The sequence below is a fragment of the Pleurodeles waltl genome, chromosome 7 (assembly GCF_031143425.1).
Source record: "Pleurodeles waltl isolate 20211129_DDA chromosome 7, aPleWal1.hap1.20221129, whole genome shotgun sequence".
Classification (NCBI taxonomy): Eukaryota; Metazoa; Chordata; class Amphibia; order Caudata; family Salamandridae; genus Pleurodeles; species Pleurodeles waltl.
This window is the reverse complement of record NC_090446.1, coordinates 910,025,921-910,051,213: the sequence shown is the minus strand read 5'-3', so window position 1 is coordinate 910,051,213 and position 25,293 is coordinate 910,025,921. Positions and strand designations below refer to the sequence as shown.

At 45.7% G+C, this 25,293-nt stretch overlaps 1 protein-coding gene across 1 annotated transcript in view; it reads left to right on the top strand.

The window, feature by feature from the left end:
- Nucleotides 1–25,293, top strand: part of NDST1 (N-deacetylase and N-sulfotransferase 1) — a 484,786-nt gene that overhangs the window by 232,076 nt on the left and 227,417 nt on the right. Inside the window, exons 6-7 of the mRNA XM_069199555.1 lie at nt 10,525–10,710; nt 11,283–11,411. Coding sequence (XP_069055656.1) covers nt 10,525–10,710; nt 11,283–11,411 — 315 coding nt within the window. The remainder of the gene's footprint in view (nt 1–10,524; nt 10,711–11,282; nt 11,412–25,293) is intronic.

Here is a 25,293-nt window from a genome sequence, read left to right as displayed (position 1 = left end):
ATTGCAAAAGAATGCAATCGAATTAGTGCCAAACACACAAATAAACACAGGAGTTTACTCACTGTACTTTCTGATACCAAAGAAGGACAAAACACTAAGACCAATCTTAGACCTCAGAGTAGTCAACACTTTCATCAAATCAGACCACTTCCACATGGTCACACTACAAGAAGTATTGCCATTGCTAAAGCTGCACGACTACATGGCAACTTTAGACCTCAAGGATGCTTATTTCCATATACCAATACACCCATCGCACAGGAAATACCTAAGGTTTGTATTCAAAGGAATACATTACCAATTCAAGGTACTGCCTTTCGGATTAACAACCGCACCAAGGGTCTTTACCAAATGTCTAGCGGTAGTCGCTGCACACATCAGAAGGCAGCAAATACATGTGTTCCCATATCTAGACGACTGGCTAATCAAGGCCCATTCGTTAATAGAGTGCTCAAATCACACAAATCATATCATACAAACCCTCTTCAAACTAGGGTTCACCGTCAATTTCACAAAATCCAAAATTCTGCCACGCAAGGTACAACAATACCTGGGAGCCATAATAGACACATCAAAAGGAGTAGCCACTCCAAGTCCACAAAGAATTCAAAATTTCAACACCATCATACAACGCATGTATCCAACACAAAAGATACAAGCAAAGATGGTATTACAACTCCTAGGCATGATGTCATCATGCATAGCCATTGTCCCAAACGCAAGACTGCACATGAGGCCCTTACAACAATGCCTAGCATCACAGTGGTCTCAAGCACAGGGTCACCTTCTAGATCTGGTGTTAATAGACCGCCAAACTTACCTCTCGCTTCTGTGGTGGAACAACATAAATTTAAACAAGGGGCGGCCTTTCCAAGACCCAGTGCCACAATACGTAATAACAGATGCTTCCATGACAGGGTGGGGAGCACACCTCGATCAACACAGCATACAAGGACAATGGAACGTACATCAAACAAAACTGCATATCAATCACCTAGAACTTCTTGCAGTTTTTCAAGCACTAAAAGCTTTCCAACCAATAATAGTTCACAAATACATTCTCGTCAAAACAGACAACATGACAACAATGTATTATCTAAACAAGCAGGGAGGGACGCACTCCACGCAGTTAAGCCTGTTAGCACAAAAAATTTGGCATTGGGCAATTCACAACCAGATTCGCCTAATTGCACAGTTTATACCAGGGATACAAAATCAACTCGCAGACAATCTCTCTCGAAATCACCAACAGGTCCACGAATGGGAAATTCACCCCCAAATACTGAACACTTATTTCAAACTCTGGGGAACACCTCAGATAGACTTGTTTGCGACAAGGGAGAACGCAAAATGCCAAAACTTCGCATCCAGATACCCACACAAACAATCCCAAGGCAATGCCCTATGGATGAACTGGTCAGGGATATTTGCTTACGCTTTTCCTCCTCTCCCTCTCCTTCCTTACCTGGTAAACAAACTCAGTCAAAACAAACTCAAACTCATATTGATAGCACCAACTTGGGCAAGGCAACCCTGGTACACAACGCTGCTAGACCTATCAGTGGTACCCTGCATCAAATTGCCCAACAGGCCAGATCTGTTGACACAGCACAACCAAAATATCAGACACCCAGATCCAGCATCGCTGAATCTAGCAATCTGGCTCCTGAAATCCTAGAATTCGGGCACTTACAACTTACCCAAGAATGTATGGAAGTCATAAAACAAGCAAGAAGGCCATCCACCAGGCACTGCTATGCAAGTAAATGGAAGAGGTTTGTTTGCTACTGCCATATTAATCAAATACAACCATTACACACAACTCCAGAACATGTAGTGGGTTACTTGCTTCACTTACAAAAATCTAACCTAGCTTTCTCTTCCACTAAGATTCACCTTGCAGCAATATCTGCATACCTGCAGACTACCTATTCAACTTCCCTATATAAAATACCAGTCATTAAAGCATTCATGGAGGGCCTTAGGAGATTTATACCACCAAGAACACTACCTGTTCCTTCATGGAACCTAAATGTTGTCCTAACTAGACTTATGGGTCCACCTTTTGAACCCATGCACTCCTGCGACATACAGTTCCTAACCTGGAAGGTGGCATTTCTCATCGCCATTACTTCCCTGAGAAGAGTAAGCGAGATTCAGGCGTTTACTATACAGGAACCTTTTATACAACTACACAAAAATAAGGTCGTCCTAAGGACCAATCCTAAATTTTTGCCAAAGGTTATTTCACCGTTCCATCTAAATCAAACAGTGGAACTTCCGGTGTTCTTTCCACAGCCAGATACTGTAGCTGAAAGGGCACTACATACATTAGATGTCAAAAGAGCATTAATGTATTACATTGACAGAACAAAGAACATCAGAAAGACTAAACAGCTCTTTATTGCATTTCAAAAACCTCATGCAGGAAACCCAATTTCAAAACAAGGTATCGCCAGATGGATAGTTAAATGCATCCAAATCTGCTACCTTAAAGCTAAACGACAGCTGCCCATTACACCAAGGGCACACTCAACCAGAAAGAAAGGTGCTACCATGGCCTTTCTAGGAAACATCCCAATGCAAGAAATATGTAAGGCAGCCACATGGTCTACGCCTCACACATTCACCAAGCACTACTGTGTAGACGTGTTATCCGCACAACAAGCCACAGTAGGTCAAGCTGTATTAAGGACATTATTTCAGACTACTTCCGCTCCTACAGGCTGATCCACCGCTTTTGGGGAAATAACTGCTTACTAGTCTATTGCAGAACATGCGTATCTACAGCGACAGATGCCATCGAACTGAAAATGTCACTTACCCAGTGTACATCTGTTCGTGGCATCAGTCGCAGTAGATTCGCATGTGCCCACCCGCCTCCCCGGGAGCCTGTAGCAGTTTGGAAGTTACCTTCAATTATTTATATATGTATCATCTCAACCTTAAATAAGTGCATACCTAGTCACTCCATTGCATGGGCACTATTACTACAATTCAACTCCTACCTCACCCTCTGCGGGGAAAAACAATCGAAGATGGAGTCGACGCCCATGCGCAATGGAGACAAAAGGAGGAGTCACTCGGTCCCGTGACTCGAAAGACTTCTTCGAAGAAAAACAACTTGTAACACTCCGGCCCAACACCAGATGGCGAGCTATTGCAGAACATGCGAATCTACTGCGACTGATGCCACGAACAGATGTACACTGGGTAAGTGACATTTTCATTCTGGTGGATACAGTAGCTACCTGTGGATTCCATACAGTCCCAACTTTCTCCCTGTTGCCTGTCTGGTCATACCAAGAATTTGATTATTGCCATAGAGAGTATGTATATATTTGTTTTTATATGTTTATATAAACAGATACTGTAATTTATATATTTTTGTATGTATATATATTTATATTTGTTGAATTGGCACATGTTGTGCTTGTCAGATCGGTATTCACCTGTTCGTCTGGAAGGCACAGTAAAAAAAGGTGAAACTGACGGCAGCATTTCTGCGAGGACTCCTTATGGCTCCGATGACGTCAGACAGAGTCTCATGTGGAGCAGTGCTATTGTGACGTCCTCCTAGACGTGAGGAGCTAGGAAAAAAATTGCTGGTGCACTGGGAGAATTCATAAGGTGAGAAATCCACAGGTAGCTACTGTATCCACCAGAAAAAGCATTACCGAAGGTAAGTAACTTGTTCTTTTAGTCATGAATCACTTGCAGGCGAGCTGGGAGCATGAAAGTATATTGTATGCCTTCTGCTCTGAGCTACCCCTTGGAAACAAGGAAGGAGGATCGCTTTTGTTGTACTGCTAGGATACCATCCATGAAAAGTCACATGAGTATTGTCGAAAGCATTTGGGGCACTGCCTTTCACTTTCTTGAGCAACTTGTCCCGGTTCTTGTAATTCAGGATTTGAACTACAGTAGCTCTTTATGCGTCCCGGACGAGGGACAAGCGGGGACCCAGTACAGTAGTACAGCATATCAAATGACGTTAAATAGAATGCAGTATGTGTATCAAGGGTGATGTGGAGGAACACCCTTGCCAAGAAGCATCTGAGGCTATCTGGATGAGTCTGCATAGACAGAGGCAAGCAGAAAGGGAGCCCGCAAGCGAGCTGGGAACATCAAAGCATATTGTATGTCTTCCGCTCGGAGCTACTCCTTGGCCGCGAAGGAAGAGGATTGCTTTTGTCGTACCGCTAGGATATATTCCAGGGAAAGTCTCTCATGAATATTGTCCAGAGCATTTGGGGCACTGTGTCTCGCTTTCTGGAGCAACATGTCCCGGTCCTTGTAATTCATGATTTGGGCTACAGAAGCTCTTTATGCGTCACCGATGAGGGACGACAAGCGGGGACCCAATACAGTAGTACAGTTAAACAGAATGCAGTACATGTATTGAGGGTGATGTGGAGGAACACCCTTGCCAAGAAGCATCTGAGGCCATCTGGATGAGTCTGCTTAGACAGAGGCAAGCAGTCGGAGCTACCCCTTGTCCGCGAAGGAGGCGGATCGCTTTTGTTGTACTGCTAGGATATAATCCAGGGAAAGTGTCACATGAACATTGTCAAAAGCATTTGGGGTACTGTCTCTCGCTTTCTGGAGCAACATGTCCTGGTCCTTATAATTCATGATTTGGGCTACAGAAGCTCTTGAAGGCAGCCCCAGTGGGGGACGACAAGTGGGTTACTCTATGTGCTCTTTCCACAGAGAATATGTTGCAGAGCCCTTGGGATGGTCACTTTAGTCTTCAGCCAAGTTTCCACGAAGTGCATGTCATTTGGCCCCTCTGTTCCTGCAGGCAACTCTATTATGGGGATATATTTACGCCGGGATCAACCCTCCGCATTCTCCATTCTGTTGTGATGGTGGTGCAGTTCCTATTTCCGCCGCATGGTTTTCGGCTACTTGGCCAGTGTTGTAATTTCCATTTCCCTCGTTTTAACCCTGTCTGAGAGCTTGTGATGGTCGTCTCAGAGAAGGCCTGTGCCAGATGCTGGTGCCGATGCGATGTTTGGTGGCCACTCTGGTTATACGGATTTCTTTCAGGATAAGGTCTAGCTTGTCCGAAGCAGGTCCCGTTGTTGACTGTGGTAAGTAGTCCTCTCCTGTGCAGGCGAGAGATCCATCAGATGGCGCTTGTAACACTTAAGGGAGATCCCACCTTGGCACTGGGGCTGGCTTAATGCTTTGGGTGCGTCCAATTATGGCACCCTGCGTACAGGTGGACAGCCCGCAGTGAATCACGAGGAGTTATATCTGGGGCGGACGGACCAGACCAGCAGTCGTTCTAGGTTGGTGCTATGTGGACCAGGCACACGGTGTAGGAACTGCAGTACCAACTCTCGTGTTCGCTGAGTGCTTCAAACAGTCAGTGACCCCAACACTGAACGCAGTAGTTGAGGAGATTGATGCCAATGTAGGAGGCCGATCACAGTGACCTACAAAGCCATGAGTAGCCAGAGGGGTCCACCTCATAGGCGAGCGGTCACATACAGAAGCTAGTGCTTTTGGTTCACAGTCAGTATTGTGGCATAGAGGTGCTATAGAGCTAGAGCCGGGCCTCTCTTCTGTAGTATACAGTGTAGGAAGCCGCAGTCGATGCAGTTATGTCGGTTTGGCACTCTGATGCTCTTGTGTCTCCCTCATTGCAGTCATAATATTCTCATGTAGCATAAGAGCAGGTTAAAGGGTTCAGAAGGCCAAGTCCATGGGGTGTATTCGCTGTGGGGGGGTGAGACGGGGTTGTATAATCAGCCACAGGCCCCGCAGTTCACGGCTGAGTAGCTGTTAATGTGGCCCTTGGTGCAACATGTATAATTTGAGGCCTTCAGGCGTCAAGGTGGGGCCATCCCATCTAAAGATCATATTGATTTGAACTCACACGCACCACACAGGCGCTCCCCTGGTGACTAGTGACTGTGGGACGTCCACTCATTATCGGCTGCTGGGAATAGGCACCTCCAGTTAAATCCGCCAGGCTTGGGGAGGAGGCTGGGAGCTGTTATCGGTGAGGGGGGTAGAACGTGGGAGATATCCCCCAGGGCTGCAGAGCGCACCAGTCTCCGAGCCGAAGCTCCAGTGCAGTTGTCATCCACTTGGGGGTGGAGTTCAAAGGTCTGCCTCAGTTCCCATCCCTTAGCTGGAGATTCGGGGGGCCCGGATAACAGATGAAGGCAGAAAGGAGGATGTGATGAGAGCTGGGCCAGATGGGAGACAGAAATCAGTTTTCCGGGGTGGGGGGGGGGGGGGGGGGGGGGAGTGGGAACAAGGGGATAGGGGGGTTGTAAAGACAGGCCGGGTCAGCCGTTGTGGCACAGGTTTGGCTGTATGCTGCTGGGCTCTCGAATTCACCCTGCAGCTGTTGGGGTGCTACAGGCGATTCGCACACCCCTGCATTTATTTAAGGCTGCATAAAGACAGGATGGTGGTGGATAAATACATCCCTGGAGCACCCTTCGGAGCGCTAGGAAAATCTGCCCGCTTTTTTTTGTTGGCTGGCTCGACCACTCCTTCCTGCTAGTAATTCACCACTAATCCACCATTGGCTTCCGGAGTAGAGTGCTACTCTCTGAAAAGCACTACTATGTGTCAGGCATAGTAAGCGCTATATAAATACAATTACTTGGCTGTCTTGCTGATCTCGTGCATGGTCCTCACATTCCATGTCCCAAGGGTAGTGATCTTGATTGAAAGCAGGTTGATCGGTTTTGTGGCTTCCCAGGGCCTGACTTTTACTGCATGGCATCAAAAATCTCCACGAAGGAGCTTCCTCTCTACCGAAGGCCAGGATTTCTTTTAGTTGAGGTTTCTGTAGCTAGGATTTTTTTTTTTTTTCTTCATGCTGGGGTAACTAGCCCCATGTATAACCCTCCTCCTTTTGCAGCCAGGCTCAGGCTCAGCCATGGCAGAGTTTGTAAATATTGTAAAACATGGCTGTTAAATCGGCCAGCGTTTCCCAAACTGTGGGTCGGGAAAGTCGAAGCAATAAATAAAGATTACTTTCAATTCTGTGTTTATCTTGTGACATTTGCTGATGCTTCAAAGACCGAGGTCATATGTCAGGGTTTGTTTTCTGACAATTTGCTGCTTATTCTTTTGCTATGAGATTGGTGTTACTTTATTCCTCTGGCTGCAAAATGGGAGGAGTTTTTAAAGTGAATTCTGTGGCAATCTTGCTGAAGTACATAGTGTGAAAGGACGTCTTTTTGCAACACACAGCCCACTGTAAATACCTATAAATGAACTGTTATGCATTTTGCAGTTAAGAATGCAAAATTGAAGCACATTTTTTGTAGTTCTGTATTGTGTTGAAATCAGATTTAAATAGGATCACAACAAATCAAGATACTTTACTTGGTGATGCACAAATGATAAACATTTACAGAAACCCGATTTCCCCATATCATTTGAGTGCTATATAGTTTTATTAGTAAAACGGTATGTCTGCAAAGTTAGGGGCCATTTCAATGGAAAATGCGATGCCTGTAAATGGCAATGCGCTATTAAATGATGCTTTAATTAAATTAAAAAATCACCCCTCAAAGTCCATTAAAGGTAAATGGGTTGTGAAAGGTTGTCGTTCTAAAAAGTGGGGTGTGTTCTAAAAATGTTTGGGAAGCACTGGTGCAGACTTTGTAGCAAAGCCACCAAACAAGGTGACAAAACAGTAGAAGTACTCGGCAATGTGCACTGTAATGTATTTATTGCATACTCTTAGTTGTGCACAGTTGTTATGACGGGGGGTATGGGGAATTGTATTTGGTTTGATCCGTTTTTCCTCTACATTTGGAAATAAAGATTTTTTTTTACTACAGCAGGAGTTAAAAAAAAAAAAAAAAAAAACAGGAACGTAATAACTGGAAGGGGTAACGACTTAGCAACATTAGATCGAACAGTCCTGTTTCTGTATTCTCACACATCACTCTCACAGACGATATCAAAGGTTTGACACTTACTAGTTCAGGCTAATGCCCTTAGCCTTAGGCATCAAATGCACACCCAGAGTGTTCACAAAAACTTGTAGTAGGAGGAATGCATTTCATGTGTATACTTACCTGGATGACTGGTTAGAGGGGGCAAACAACTATTACCAACCCCAACAAAATTTCATACAAGTAGCCACATTGTTAAACTGACTAGGGTCCACTGCTACCACTATCCCTCTCAATAAGAGATTTGTGGCTGAATCTAATAGGCCAGTGTTTCCCAACCTGTGGTCCAGGGACCCCTGGAGGTTCACGAATCCTCTTCACTGAGTCCACCACTGCTTAGAAAATTAAATAATGTTAATGGATTTATGAAGTGTATATAAATAAGGTACTAAATGTACAATTGAATTTTTTTTAATGTACTGTAAATGTCAGAAATTCGAAATTGGAGGCTAAAAGTGTAATTATAATCCTCTGAAAAATTTGTGGGAGCAGTGCAGATGCATCAACCAGAATATAGTATGGATGGTATGTGGCTTCAGATGAACTTAGAAAAGCTCAAACCTTTCTGTATTTGTTTGCACATTCGATAAAATGTGTTATCATTTGTGCATGTTTTTGATGAATGCTTTCTACTGTATTTTATGTGTATTGTTTAGCAGTTCAAATCGACAATGTTTAGACTGGGCTCCCCGCCTCTCAGTTGTGGGGTCTTGATTCCAATAATGATTCAGTGGGGGTTCCTGGGTTCCAGTAATGATAAAGTTGCAGTCCACAGAAGTCAAAAGGTTGGGAACCACTGTAATAGACTCTACCCTGCTAGAGCAACACCTACTCCACAGTGGAACTTAATTTAATCCTCGCAAGTTTAATGACCTTTCAAACCCATGCACAAATCATTTTAATATCTTTATAGATGGTCTTCCTGGTAGCTATTGCGTCATTAAGAAGGGTGAACGAACTGCAGGCACTCACAGTGGAAATACCATTTGTATCAATACACAAAGACAAAGTTGTCCAAGAACTCACCAAAATTCCTAACTATGGTCAAGTAACCTTTTCATGTAAATCAAACTATAGCATTACTGTTGTGTCTCTCACCTCCACTCCCCCCCCACCCCGCAAAAATCAATCAAATGCAACTTAAAGGGCATGCCACATTTTAGATGTGGGAAGAGCTGTAATATACTACATACATTCAACCAAAGACATCGGGAAGACAGATCAGTTTTTAGTAAGACACTACACAAGCCCTAGGAATGCCAGTGGCAAAAATCACTAATGCTAGATAGATTGTTCACACCATAGAATTCTGCTATTTGCTGGTCAGTGAGAGTCTAAACTACAAGCTAAGAGCACACTCAACGAGGAAGAAAGGGTCTACTATGGCCTTTCTAACAAACTTATCCTTGTGGTCAATATATTAGGCAGCCACATGGGCTTCTGAACATAGCTTTTAATAAACACTGCTGCATATAAAGGAAGAATTTAAAGAGAGAAAAGTGCAATAGGTCACTCAGTATTCACAAAACCTGTTTGCTTCCACTTGCTCCTCTAGCCCACCTCCCAAAAGAGAGAATACCGCTGCATAATCTGTGTGAAACATGTGACTATAGAAAAGAGTTGATGCTGCAAAAGAAACCAGTTACTTGCCTGTAATTATGGTTTTGCAGCTTGAAACCCCTCTAGATTACCCCATTAGAAGATGTTCGTGGAAGAATGAAGAAAACAAAATATAACATGATGGGCACTTAGAGGGATATTGTGGAATTACGATTGATATCATACAAAGGCTCTGCCTATGTCTACTCCCACTCAATAACCAAAAAACTTTACCAGACAAGACACGTCTTTACCCTACAGTGAGATGGCAGAATTGTGCAAGGTATATGAATCAAGAAGGGTTTCAAACTACAAAACCATAATTGCAGGTACGTAAGCGGTTTCCTATACCTTACATAGCCAAAATAGTTATATTCAACCCTGGCTGATAGAGAAAAGACAACTTGCATTTGTGTGTTGTCTTTTGATACCAGTTAGCCCTTAATGGTAAATGCAGATTTAACTATGCCGAATGACTACTCACAGATTTGGGGGCTAATGCTAGAATCCTTTTGAGAACTATCTCACTAACTGCCTCAGCTGTTTATGGTTTTGCACTTAAAATAAGGTATTCCATGCATACTGAGTCTCTCACAACTATGAATATTGATTGAATTGTACATGATATGAGGAGGCCCTGATGAAGTGATAAACTTGTGTAACGTGTTGGCTGGATTCTTCAAGCAACAAATCAGAATAATAATAAATATTGTGGGCCTCAATATTTCGTTTATGATATAAAGGTGCAGCAATATTCCCCTATTGTTATCCAGGCACTGTTCTGAGAGCTGATGGACCTATAGAGATAAGGATTTAGCATTACTCTAATGCCATTGTTAGATATGCTGCTGAAGGCAAACCCTTGGTTGAGATTAAATATAACAGTTCCTTTACCTACCTCTGCATGTCTAGTGACAGACTGAGGGCCTGTTTTTCTGTTGTCATTTCTTTAAACTGAAATAATGTTTGTTCCTTTTTCCTCATTCAGGAGCATGGCATCCCCACTGATCTGGGATATGCAGTAGCACCCCACCACTCTGGCGTTTACCCAGTTCACGTACAGCTGTATGAAGCCTGGAAACAGATATGGGGGATCAAGGTCACCAGCACAGAGGAGTACCCCCACCTGAAACCTGCCCGGTACAGGCGTGGCTTCATCCACGATGGCATCATGGTAGGTGAGAGACAAGCTGGTATAGTCCCTCCCCACTACCCCCAAAGACCCAAGTGAAAAAACTGATCTGGTTTGTGGTGTGGTCTGGTGTAACATTTACCTTACTTAACTTTGGAGCCAAAGATTTTTTCTGTTATCTCTTGTCCATGAAAACAAAAACTGCCCATGCTTTGATGGCTACTGTGACGTCTTTCTTCTTGGCTGCTCTGACTTCTTTCTTTCTTTCTTTCTTCTTCTTTTTTTTTTTTTCCAGAACGGTAACTACATTGGCCTGGCACCTTTTCACCCATATATTGCATTCTCTCTTTCCAATTAGCTCATATTAACAAGTGATACGCCATCTTTTTGTCATCCCATTTTAGTTGTATAGCCTTTTTGTGTTATAGGTATTCTACAATAAAGTAACCTAAACATATGGCATCTACCACGTTATATGAACTTTAAGAGAAGGCACTGCACAAGCAATGCTATTATTTGTGGTTCCAAATGGACAATTGCACCATAGTGACATACTGTTTGAAGTCTGCTGCTGTTTCGGTTTGGGAGCTCAAGTCTTTCTCCCACATCCCTAGGTGCTCCCTCGACAGACGTGTGGCCTGTTCACGCACACTATCTTCTACAATGATTATCCTGGAGGCCCCGGTGAGCTGGATAAGATCATAAATGGAGGAGAACTCTTCCTTACTGTGCTACTAAATCCGGTGAGTCTGCTACATCACCAACACTTCAAGGAAAGAAGCCTTGCTTATGTATTGCTGCACTGTCTACATTGTCTAGCCCTCCCTCCATTTTACCTCTAAGTGCCTTATCTGTGGACAGGTCTTCAGATTGTCACTCAAGCCACTTGAATTTGATTGCACTTTCTTAACTCACTATCGCTCTGTGATACACATTAATCCATAATGCGTATGCTATGGGGGTACATTGTAGTAGTTTAGTACAGGTTGGGGTGCACAGCACGTAATTGTTTTTTAATGTCTAATGATTTGTTTTAAAAACAGGCTTGTTCGAAACCGCTAATAATAGAGTGTAAACAAGATTGATGATGTATAAGTCATTGGATTCTTATCACCCTCTACATACATTCACATGGTAATTGTGCTGCCACACATTTAACAATGTAAGCATTGGTTCTGCAAAATCCAGCTTCTCCCATCAACATTTTGGTCCACCTTGTCAATTTCCTTATGGGAGCCTCCTCTGGTTCATACTTTGGGCCTCAGTGCTCTCTCTCCATGGCCCCATATGTGTTTTTTTTTTATTGGTCTTGGGGCGCGTATACCATCCTCTGTCTCCGTATAGTGGTCAGATTGTATCACTAGTTTGGCTCAGTGGGTCTTGTCTGATTTCCACATTTACTCAAGGTCTTTTTGGCCACTGTACGACCCACCATAGCAAGTTTAATTTGTGCTTCAGTAGGTCCACATTATCAACACCCAAATAAGATGAATTGTAGCATCATAGGGAATTTTGTATCTGTTATGCTAGGCATCTCTTCTCCCACTTCCACCCAGAATTTCAGTATCTCTCCACATAACCAGAGTGTGTGGGAATAAGTTCCCTCCATAGTTTTACATTTAAGGCACTCTCATTCATTCACGCATACCTTTTGTGCATAGTCTTCTTCTGATTATAGTAGTTTCTATGCAGTATCTTAATTTATCAGTATAGATTTGTCATGAATCTCAACTTCCCTGGGATGTTGCAAAGCTTCTTCCTTGTCTGAATCTTCTAAGGATCACAGGTCTCTTTTCTGTTTGTTTTTCTGTAGTGTTATTTACCAGTGTATTTTAATAAATTTGCAGAGTTTAGTTGAAAGAAAGATATTTTCCAGTGGCAGTACCTCTGGCACACCAAGCCAGGCTGTCCTTTGGGTGTGCATAGCATGCCTGCCTCACCACTGTTTTATGTGTTGCACTATGTACAGGCCAGATTTTTCCAGAACGTGACATCCCCCTTCATTTCTCTGACCCATAGTGGTGTCTTATGTGTCTTTATGTATGTATATTTTTTAATAATAAGAGGCATTGTATATTGTGCGTGGTAGTCATACAAGAGGGATGTTTGAGCCACAAATAAACACAGGATAAGCCAGAAGATGTTAAAACATAACAGAGTAATGCAACACAGCAACAACATTGCACTTCTACAACACAAAGACTGTCTGGTCAGTTGGGTGCTGGAACAATATCATGACTATGGTGAATTCAGCGCTAGAGGGGGATGTAGGGGTTCCCAGGTGCGGGTTAGGGACTCCAAGGATATTCCCCAGGTCAGCCTGTATCAAATTCCTCTCCTCCGTCTCAGCACCTGTCAATTAGTGCATGAGCCAGTGGAGCTGTGCCACAGCGAAATACAATTCTAAATCAGGAGCTCCTAAACCTCCTTCTGAGCAAGGCCGTTGCAGGATCGGCAAGGAAACTCTCTTGCGTGCTGGCCCCCATACCATTATCGATTCCAAGCTACGTAGTGAGTGAATGAAAGATTTGAACGGAAGCACTGGTAGGGCAGCAAAGAGATACAACAATTGTGAAAAGACCAGCGATCTGCCCATGGGTGATGAGGACAATCGCATCTAGAATTGCATAGAGTGACGTATGGAGGTCAGTATTTGTTTGTGATTGCCTCCCAGTAAGTCCTTGGGTGTATGATAAACGTTTACAATGTATTGAAAGGTATCAAAGGCCCATTGAAGGTGGCCTCCATTCAACAAGTCTCAGTGTTCTTGTACAACCCTATGTAATGGAAATAAACATGATTTGCCCCTTTTTATCTTAAAGCCCCCAATCTCTCCAGCACACGCAAGGAGGTCATATAGATGTAATGTACTGGTGTGCTTCGTAAATCTATGAGGACTTCATCAGCGTATAATGAGGCGACATGCCAAACGGGACCTTCTTTAATGCCCCACTCTGGACCTCTTGAGTGTAAGGCAGCAGCCAGCGGCTCCATAGTCAAAGCACACAGGACCGGTGACCAGGAGCAGCCTTGGTGGGTGCCACGTCCAGTGGTAAATGAGCGTGAGATACAGTGACCGGTACAACTCGCGCTCTCGGGCAGTGTACAGGAGTTTGACCTATCTCCGAAAACTATGGCCTATTCCAAAGGTTTGCAGGACATGTAGCAGATAGGACCAGCTGAGAATGTTGAAAATCTTCTCGAAGTCTGAGGAGACCGCCACTGAAATGTTGGTCTCTGTGGTTAGGGCATCTATATGGCAGAGGCTTCTAATATTAAAATGCGTGGCCCTACCCGTAACAAAGCTACTTTGGTCAGAATGGACAAGGGTACCTAATATCGGAAGCAGCCTGTTAGTAAGGATTTTGCTTAAGATCTTGTAGTAAATCATTGGCAACGGCCTATGTGAGCCTATCTCCAGAGGATCCCTGCCAGGCTTCAGTAGCACAACGATCTGGGCCTGTCGGAGCGAATCAGGGAGTATGCCATGTTGATGTGCCTCATAATAGACCTCAAGTAGGCGAGGAGCTAGAGCGGACCAGAATGTTGCGTAATATTCGACATGGCAACCCGTCCGGGCCTGGTGTTTTGCCTTGTGCCAGCTGCTGAATTGCTAGTGCAATTTCCTCTATCTGGAGGGGTTGCTCCAGCTCTTTTTGCTATAATGGAGACAGGGTAGGAAGCAACCCTGCGTGGGAGCAATCAGGCATTTGAGCAGGTGGGGGTTCCTCCGGGGAGAAGTAGAACTGTTCGGAGTATTTGTTCAGTACCTCATTAATATCCTCCTAGGTATTCTTGACAACCCCTGTATGGCTCCTATCCGTGTCTTAGGCACCTCCGTTCTCAGCAACCATGCCAGTGTGCACCCAGGTTTGACCCCATCAGCGTATTGGTGGGCTACATAATATCTACGCTAACCCAAAGGCACACAAGGCCAGAAAGAAAGGAGCTAGCATGTCTTTTATGGCCACTTTTTCTATGGAGGAAATATGCAGAACAGCCGCCACATGGTCCTCAAAGCATACATTCACAGGGCACTACTTTATACACATACAGTCATGAAAAGTAGTTGCAGCGGGACAAGCAGTACATATACATATTTTGCTTACATTTCCTTTCCACTTCCACAAGGCACATAATATCTCTACAAAATCTGTGCAAAGCATCTGAGTCTAGAAAGTTTCATATTGCAAAAGAAACCAGTTACTTACCTTTAATTATGTGTTTGAGGCATGTATGAATGTATATACACATGCTTGGCATAATCCCTCCATCTAGTATTGGGCTCAGACATGTGCAAGTTGTTTTTCTTCGAAGAAAATCTTTTAAGTCATGAGGTACAGTGTCTCCTCTTACTGTAAATGTTAATGGCCATTGACTCCATTGTTAGATTTTCTTCCTGAGTCAGGTTCGGATGTGTGCTCCTCTGTTCCGGTTTGACACCATCGTCAATTCGTCCTTTCTAAACTTTTCCGTTTGTATTTTTTTTCTGATCGCGGTTTCCTCGTCTCCCTTGTCTGTTCATAGATGGCTGGTTTGTCGGGGCAAATTGAGTCGACAGCGGGCCTTCGGGGCAAGACTTCATACATTTGACATCCCCTCTGCACTATTTACACCCTGTGATGGAACGAACAACCTTCTGATTCCTTCCCTGCTGCCTCACCAAGTACCCATGCACCAGTCTCCACCAGGTGTGTAACTCGTGCCTCTCCTCTGAACATGAAGAAGCTATCTTTGAATCATTTCAGTCAAAGAAGATGCTGCGTGATCGACAAGCTTGATGCCTCAAAATGGCGCACTTTAGCGTAGAGAATAACACCCGGCCTCTTTGGACTCTCAAGAGGAGGTACAAGCTACAGGGGTCAGCTGCTGATGAAGGCACGTAGTACCCCGAGGACAGCTCCATTTCTGACCTGGAGATGCAAGATCTCACACCAGGTAAAGCTGTGAGTATTGAACCCCCTACACCTCAACACCAACTTCAGCAGGCCACCAGAAAGGGTTTCCTACCTTCGTCAGAGTGGGCAACGGCTATTGTTGGGCCACCACTGCCTTCAAACTATGGTCCCCACTGACCGCCTGCATCGGCCACACCCAGCCTCAGTGCTGAGAAAACAACACAAGCTGTACACTCTCGATCAGACTTCTACATCTTAGTCGAGCTGACCTTCAGAGCTGAGACCCTCGGCATTGAAACACAGCTCCACCTCAGCGCAGAAAATGCCAGCTTCAGACGCAAGACCCTTTGCACTGAAAATACCAGCACCAAAAACTGACGTCGAACCCAAAATCATACCTTTGGCAAACATGTACATGGCTCCGAGCCTGTGGAGCCTGCACTTGAACAACTGTTAGAGGAGATAGACTTAGGGCAAAACCATATTATGATACACCCGACACTGGTCGGATCATTACAAGACCTCCTCATTCCGGTGCACAGCCAGCAAAGAGTCAATTATGTTTGAAGACGCTTTGGAAGTACCATCAAAGCAGAGAAAGAAGGCAGACAGGGCCACAAGCCTGGTGTACGTCAGCTTGCCACCAGTGCCTTCTGTGTATCACATCACCACTGCATTCACCTATACAACACACACCATACTCTCCAGAGTGTTCTGTCCACTCGTACTCTGGGGGTTGGAAACAGATTTTACATCACCACACGACAGATAGGATTTATGCGACGCAGAGCCACCTGCAGATACAGACCCCGATCTGAATAACACTAAACACTCCCCACAAGCTGACATTACATCTGTCATCAGTTGATAAGGCAGAGCTGCAGCCTTTCACAAAGTTACACTACACACAGAGCCCTTAGAGGACGACTTCTTATTTAAGGCTGTCTTCTCCAGCCAGTGCTTGGCACAATACTTGCTGATGCCCAAAGGTAAACTTTGCCACATGCCAGACATGTTCAAAGACCTTGTTAGGTCGCAGGTCATCGTACCCAAGGTCTACAAAAAATACAAAGCTTCACCTAACAACCCCACATCCATAAAAGGATAACTTCAACCTGACTCCCTGGTCATTGCCATGAAATGCAAGAGGGGAAACTCTCAAACATCTGGTGAGCCACCCCCCACCAGATAAGTATAGAAAAAAGATCAGTTCCACAGGTAAAGGGTGGCTGTCCAGTCGTCCAACCACTGGAGGATTGCTAACTCCACTGGCCTCCTATCCCATTACGACAGAGCCCGTTAGGGTGGGATGGAGGAGATTCTCCAACACCTCCCAGAAGAGCTCAAGAAGCGGGCATAGCAGCTTGCTTCAGAGGATAAGCTTATTTTGAATTCCACAATTCACTGCGCCCTTGATGCTACCAGCACTCCAGCTAGAGGCATAAACACAAGTTTCCTTCCTAAGAGACGTGCCTGACTTTGGGTATCCGGTTTTGAACCTGAAGTCCAGCAAAATATCTAGGCTCTCACCTTCAGTGGGGTTTTTGTCCCCAGATCGACACACTCCTAGAAAAATAAAGAAAGATAACAAGACTGCAAAGGCCATGGTGTGTTGTAGATAACATCACTGCTTAGGTCCTTTTGCTGCTCCTCTTATTGTGGAGGATTTAAGACCACGATCCCCTGAAAACTCCACCGCCTACCAGCATCCCCAGGGATAGATCACCTTTGTAGGAAGCTGGCCTGGTGTGTGGTGAGCTCCTATGGTGTTATCACCTTATACCAGGTATCCCCTATTAGTGAAGTGTAGGCAGTGTCTAGGAAGCTAGGGCTCTCTAGAGGTCGCTGTGGTTGAGCAGCCAAGACTTATCCAAGAGACATGCAAAGCTTATGCAATACCACTGAATTCACACAGCACTTACACACATGAAAGAACCACACAGTGTTACAAAAATAAAGGTACTTTATTATGGTAACAAAAATGCTAAAATACTGAATAGGCAATACTCCAATAGGGGGTGAGTAAACACACTATCATGTACACATTAAAAGTCAGTGTTTAGCATAGAAAGCAACAGCAAATAGTAAAGACATCCCCAAGCAAATAATTAAGGTCCTAGCGGAGACCAAACCATATGCTAAGTGGAATGTAAAAGACCGACCCCACCCAAGGAAGTGGAATCAGTAGAGGGGGAAGTAGGAACCCCAAAAGGTAAGTACCAGGGTGTTTTGCTTCATTAATGACCGAGCTGAAACACTCATGCACTGGCAAAAATCTCTGGAATGCGCTTCTTAGTCTAAAGAAGACATTTATTATTTCACTTTGCAAAGTTCGTAAAAGGAGATTAGCACGTTTAAAAATGGTGACCGCAATGAAATGAAAACATGTACAAATGATTCTCCATTCCAGTATACACATCAAATATATATCTATATTATAATGGAAAGCAAATAATGAATTAAAAAATATACATTACCATGAGGCAAGGGCACAACTGCTTCATCTCACTCCGATTCAGCATCAGATCGCCAGATCCCAGAATCGATCGAGGAGAGCGAGAGAAAGAGAGAGAGATCAGTTATCCTCACAGGAAGGATTACAAACCCTAGTGTCCTGGGTATGCCTGAGATCTGAAAACACTCTGTCCCTGGTCCATCTGGGCTTAGCCTCTTATACTTTGAACAAACAAGAGAGGAAAATTCTAGAACCTCCCTCTCACTGCAGAAGTTTATTTAAAAAAATGCTGATTGCTTTAGGGCCCGCTTTGAAAATAACACGTTGGGACTTAGCCACAATCCCAAGGTGCCAATTCCCTGCCGTCTTAGTACATTCTTATCAGCCTAAGCGCTTGGTGGGAAAGAACACGAAAAATAAAAACATGTGCACAGTACAACGTGTAAAACTACTTGGCAGCTTTTAATGTGACGGTGGCTAATGCTTAACGTCAATAGGCAAAATGAAGCTGGTGGTCACTAATGTGACGGTGTGTTGCTAGGCTAAGTGCAACGTGGAGTCAGTAGTCAAAACATAAATATCACTACACAGGGTGCCCCCCAGAGGCCAGGAGAGAAGATGTAAGTATCTGGTTTTTCCCCAAACCCACAGGAGAACTTTGGAAAAAGACTGTGCAAGACCCAGACAAGACTGGAAGAAGCCAAACTGGATCCTGGAAGAAAAGGACCTGCAAAGGAAGGAGACCAAGTCCAGTTCGAGTTGGAGTGTCCAACTGTGGCATGAGTCACCACCCGCCCTTCTGTGGGTGCAGGACCAGATCAACAGTGGACGAAGAAAGTCTGTAGTGCAAAACATAAGCAGAAGAGGAGTTCCAGGAGTGATGCAATCGATGTCCCACGTCGGCAGTCATGGTGCAATATGTCAGTGGTGCTGGAAAACCACCAATAAGCCTTGGCAAATGCAAGAGTCTGAGAAGAAGGGGTTGCAAGGCTGAAGAGGACCAGCAAGGTCCAGTGGACTTGACCCAAGAAGGGCAGTCAGATGTGACCCTCAGCAGACTGGAGAGTCACAAGAAGAGGAGGCAGCCTCCACAGGCGACCCATGGGCAACAGGCACAGGAGTCGCAGTGAGGCCCACTCAGCACACCTGAAGAGGAGTCCCACGTCGCTTGTCGCAGCATGCAGGAGACTGTGCTTTACAAGGAGTGCTGGGGGCCAGGGCTACACAGATCCTGAAGATCTCTTGAAGGAGGAACAAACAAGCCTTGGAAGCTGCAAGAGTTGTGGTGCACAGGGGTACTGTCCTGCAAGGAAAGGCAAGGGCTTACCGTCTCCCAAGTTGGACAGCTGGTAGAGAGGACCAAGGGGACCACTCTAGGCCACCACCTGTGATGCAGGATCCACGCAGCTCCGGAGGAGAGAAGATCCACACAGCCCTTTGTCATTGCAGTGGTGCCTGCGGATGTAGGGGAGTGTCTCCTTCACTCCAAGGGAAAGCGCTTCTTATGCAGGCTGAAGCCTCATCGTCCTCGGAGGATGCACAGCCAGGGAAATGTTGCAGTTGCTGGAAGGAGCCAGAGAAACAACTTTGCAGAGCAAAGTAGTCATTGGAGTTGCAGATTGTCGGTTCCTGTAGGGTCCATTTGCAGTCCCAGTGGCCAGAAGATGAAGTAAACGATGCAGAGGAGTCCTGCTGTAATCTTGCATGTCGTATCGGAGGACCCAACAAAGAGGGAGACCCTAAATAGCCCAGGAAGGGGGATTTGTCACCTAGCAGGGTGACCACGTATCAGGAAGGGGGTTGTGTAGTCACCTGCCTGACCTCGCTACTCAAATGTTCCCAGACACCTCTTCCCACCTTGGTTTCAAGATGGCAGAATCAAGTGGCCACCAGGAGGACCTCTAGGCACCACCCCTGAGGTGATGGAGAGGAGAGGAGTCACTTTTCTTTCCGTTCAGTTTTGCGTGAGAGCGGAGACCAGGGGGACCCTGGACTGGTGCAAACTGGTCTATGCAAGGAGAGCACCAAATGTGCAATTTAAAGCATACCAGTGGCTTGGGAAGGCTACCCCTCCAAAGCCATGTAACACCTATTTCCAAGTGAGAGGGAGTTGCCTCCCTCAGAAAATCCTTTGCTCTGCCTTCCTCTGCCTGAGCTGGTCAAGCAGCAGGAGGGCAGAAACCTGTCTGAAGGGTGGCACCAGCGCGGACTGGCTGGAAAACTCCAGAAGTCATGTAAGAGCAATGCTGGGGGTCCTCTAAGGAGCCCCCAGAGTGCATGGGATGATACAACAAATACTGGCAATTCTGACATGTTTAATTCCAAACATGCCCAAGTTCGGAGTTACCATTATGTAGCTGGACACAGGTGGATACCTGTGTCCAGTACACGGGTAATATGGCTTCCCCGCACTTACAAAGTCCAGTGTAATGGAGCTGGAGTTCATAGAGGCACCTCTGCTCATGCAGGGGTGCCCTCACACACAGATACCTGCACCCTGCCTTCTGGTCTAGGAGGGCCTAACATAAGGGTGACTTGCAGTGACCTGTGAAGTGAACCATAACAACTAACGGCTCCTTCACAGGTTGGGGGGAGTGCATTCACAAGATCTGACTGTCCAGGGCCACTGGACACCAAGACAGAGACATCTTCATATCAATCTCCTGGAGTTGCTAGCTCTCCATTTAGCTCTGTAAGCCTTCCTTCCTCACCTAATTGGCAAGGTAGTCCTGTTAAGAACAGACAACATGACTGTCATATGTTCTCTCCAAAAGCACGTGGACACCAGGTCCCCTCAGCTGTCACATATAGATCAATCCATTTGGTACAACATTCACCTATTAGTGGAGTATTTCCCTGGAGCTGACAACAACTTTGCAGATCTCCTCAGCAGGAGGCACCAACAAATCCACGAGTTGGAACTCCACCCACAAATCCTCCTCCAATACTTCCAGCGTTGGGTGTCACCCAGAAATAGACATTTTTGCCACAGCAGAAAATGCCAAATGCCCAGACTTCACCGCCAGGTTCCCACGCCCACAGTCCAGGAACAACGCACCCAATGAGTTGGTCCAGTATATTTGCTTACCCTTTTCTGATTTTCCCGCTGCTTCCTTTAGTGGTTTGCAAACTTTGGCAGACATCTCTCATCCTAGTGACTCCCACAAGGGGGCGGCAACCATGGTTAATCACTCTCCTAGAACTCAGTAGTTCCCCACAAGGTACTGCTGAACAGGCAGGACCTTCTCACGCAGAGCCATGGAGAAATCAGACACCCAGATCCCAAGTCCCTCACCCTCGCGATTTGGCTACTGAATTCCTTACATTTAATTATTTAAATCTACCAGAGCTTTGTATGGACATTCTACAAGAAGCACTGCAGGTCCACTACTCCTCCCAGTTATGTAGCAAAGTGGAACAGATTTGTTTTCTGTTGTCATTCCAAACACATTGATCCATTATCAGTCAAAGTGCAAGACATTGTCTGTTACTTGTTTCATTTACTTACTACTGGTCTAGCCTTTGCATCTATAAGACTGCAGCTAGCGCCAGTAGCTGTGTATCTTCAAAACAGACAACATACTTCTCTTTTCATGATTCCTGTCAGTAAAGCCTTCCTAAAAGGTCTTAAAGAGTTATTCCTCCCAGGGAGCCACAACGCCTTCATGGAATCTCAATATTGTATTAACAAGATTAATGGGCCCTCCATGTGAGCCCCTCCATTCCTGCCCCCCACCTCCACTTCTTATTCTGGGAAGTATCAATTCCAGTTGCCATCACTTCACTCAGACATGTCAGTGAGCTCAAGCATTAATTTTAGATGACCCCTTCTTCCAACTGCATAGTTGTATGGGTGGTAGTGGTACCAATCCTAAATTTCTTCCAAAAGTGGTGTCTCAATTCACCTTAATCAATTGAATTGCCAGTATTTTTCCCCAACCTGACTCCGCTGCAGGAAGGGCTCTACACACCGTATGCCCGTATTATATTGATAGAACCAAATCATTTAAGAAAACATAACAACTCTTTATTGCCTTTTCAAAACCACACAAAGGGAGGGCCATTTCTAAATCAAGCATTGCAAGTTGGATTTTCATATGCATTCAGAAATGCTATGCTAAAGCTAAAATAACTCTAACTACTCCTTCAAGAGCTCCACTCGTAAAAAAAAAAAAAAGCTTCAGTGGCCTTCCTAGGACTAGCTGACGTGTACAGCATCTACATGGTCTACACTGCATACATTTACATAACAGTGCTGTATAGCTGTACTTGCCCCTCAACAAGCGAATAATGGCCAAGCAATTCTACATACACTATTTCAATCAGCTGTGACCCCCACAGTTTAGCCACCACTTAATAAGGAGGTCTGCTTTTCAGTCTGATAAGCATGTGTATCTTCAGCCACACATGCCTCAAATAGAATGTTACCTACCCAGAAAGCATCTGTTTGTGGCATGTTGTGCTGTAGTTTCACATGCACCCATCCTCCTTCCCAACACCTGTTTGTTCTAGTTAATTTTATATGTTATCACACATTCCTTTAACATGGACATCTCACTATACTACGCTATAATTCACATTCCGCCCTCACACCCTAGCGGGAAAACAATCTTAACAAAGGAGTCGATGACCATGTGCATTACCAGCAAGAGTTGTAGTCACTACCTCATGACTCGAAAGACTCATCAAAGAAAAATAACTTGCATACATCCAAGCCCAACACTAGATGGCAGGATTATGCTAAGCATGTGAATCTACAGCACTACATGCCACAAACAGATGCTTACTGGGTAAGTAACATTTTCCTTTTGATAGACTTCGAGCTGCAGATGCCTCACTGTAGGAAAGTACCATCTTGCCTGGCATGTTACCCCCATTTTTCACTGTATATATGTTGTTTTAGTTGTATGTGTCACTGGGACCCTGGTAACCCAGGGCCCCAGTGCTCATAAGTGTGCCTGAATGTGTTACCTGTGTAGTGACTAACTGTCTCACTGAGGCTCTGCTAATCAGAACCTCAGTGGTTATGCTCTCTCATTTCTTTCCAAATTGTCACTGACAGGCTAGTGACCATTTTTAGCAATTTACATTGGTTTACTGGAACACCCTTATAATCCCCTAGTATATGGTACTGAGGTACCCAGGGTATTGGGGTTCCAGGAGATCCCTATGGGCTGCAGCATTTCTTTTGCCACCCATAGGGAGCTCTGACAATTCTTACACAGGCCTGCCACTGCAGCCTGAGTGAAATAACGTCCACGTTATTTCACAGCCATTTTACACTGCACTTAAGTAACTTATAAGTCACCTATATGTCTAACCTTTACCTGGTAAAGGTTAGGTGCAAAGTTACTTAGTGTGAGGGCACCCTGGCACTAGCCAAGGTGCCCCCACATTGTTCAGAGCCAATTCACTGAACTTTGTGAGTGCGGGGACACCATTACACGCGTGCACTACATATAGGTCACTACCTATATGTAGCTTCACCATGGTAACTCCGAATATGGCCATGTAACATGTCTATGATCATGGAATTGCCCCCTCTATGCCATCCTGGCATTGGTGGTACAATTCCATGATCCCAGTGGTCTGTAGCACAGACCCTGGTACTGCCAGACTGCCCTTCCTGGGGTTTCTCTGCAGCTGCTGCTGCTGCCAACCCCTCAGACAGGCAGCTGCCCTCCTGGGGTCCAGCCAGGCCTGGCCCAGGATGGCAGAACAAAGAACTTCCTCTGAGAGAGGGTGTGACACCCTCTCCCTTTGGAAAATGGTGTGAAGGCAGGGGAAGAGTAGCCTCCCCCAGCCTCTGGAAATGCTTTGTTGGGCACAGATGTGCCCAATTCTGCATAAGCCAGTCTACACCGGTTCAGGGACCCCTTAGCCCCTGCTCTGGCGCGAAACTGGACAAAGGAAAGGGGAGTGACCACTCCCCTGACCTGCACCTCCCCTGGGAGGTGTCCAGAGCTCCTCCAGTGTGCTCCAGACCTCTGCCATCTTGGAAACAGAGGTGCTGCTGGCACACTGGACTGCTCTGAGTGGCCAGTGCCACCAGGTGACGTCAGAGACTCCTTGTGATAGGCTCCTTCAGGTGTTAGTAGCCTTTCCTCTCTCCTAGGTAGCCAAACCCTCTTTTCTGGCTATTTAGGGTCTCTGTCTCTGGGGAAACTTCAGATAACGAATGCATGAGCTCAGCCGAGTTCCTCTGCATCTCCCTCTTCACCTTCTGATAAGGAATCGACCGCTGACCGCGCTGGAAGCCTGCAAACCTGCAACATAGTAGCAAAGACGACTACTGCAACTCTGTAACGCTGATCCTGCCGCCTTCTCGACTGTTTTCCTGCTTGTGCATGCTGTGGGGGTAGTCTGCCTCCTCTCTGCACCAGAAGCTCCGAAGAAATCTCCCGTGGGTCGACGGAATCTTCCCCCTGCAACCGCAGGCACCAAAAAGCTGCATCTCCGGTCCCTTGGGGTCCTCTCAGCACGACGAGCGAGGTCCCTCGAATCCAGCGACACCGTCCAAGTGACCCCCACAGTCCAGTGACTCTTCAGCCCAAGTTTGGTGGAGGTAAGTCCTTGCCTCACCTCGCTGGGCTGCATTGCTGGGAACCGCGACTTTGCAAGCTTCTCCGGCCCCTGTGCACTTCCGGCGGAAATCCTGTGTGCACAGCCAAGCCTGGGTCCACGGCACTCTAACCTGCATTGCACGACTTTCTAAGTTGGTCTCCGGCGACGTGGGACTCCCTTGTGCAACTTCGGCGAGCACCGTTTCAGGCATCCTCGTAGTGCCTGTTTCTGGCACTTCTCCGGGTGCTACCTGCTTCAGTGAGGGCTCCTTGTCTTGCTCGACGTCCCCTCTCTCTACAGGTCCAATTTGCGACCTCCTGGTCCCTCCTGGGCCCCAGCAGCGTCCAAAAACGCCAAACGCACGATTTGCGTGTAGCAAGGCTTGTTGGCGTCCATCCGGCGGGAAAACACTTCTGCACGACTCTCCAAGGCGTGGGGGATCCATCCTCCAAAGGGGAAGTCTCTAGCCCTTGTCGTTCCTGCAGTATTCACAGTTCTTCAGCCTAGTAAGAGCTTCTTTGCACCAACCGCTAGCATTTCTTGGGCATCTGCCCATCTCCGAGCTGCTTGTGACTTTTGGACTTGGTCCCCTTGTTCCACAGGTACCTTCAGACAGGAATCCATCGTTGTTGCATTGCTGATTTGTGTTTTCCTTGCATTCTCCCTCTAACACGACTATTTTGTCCTTAGGGGAACTTTAGTGCACTT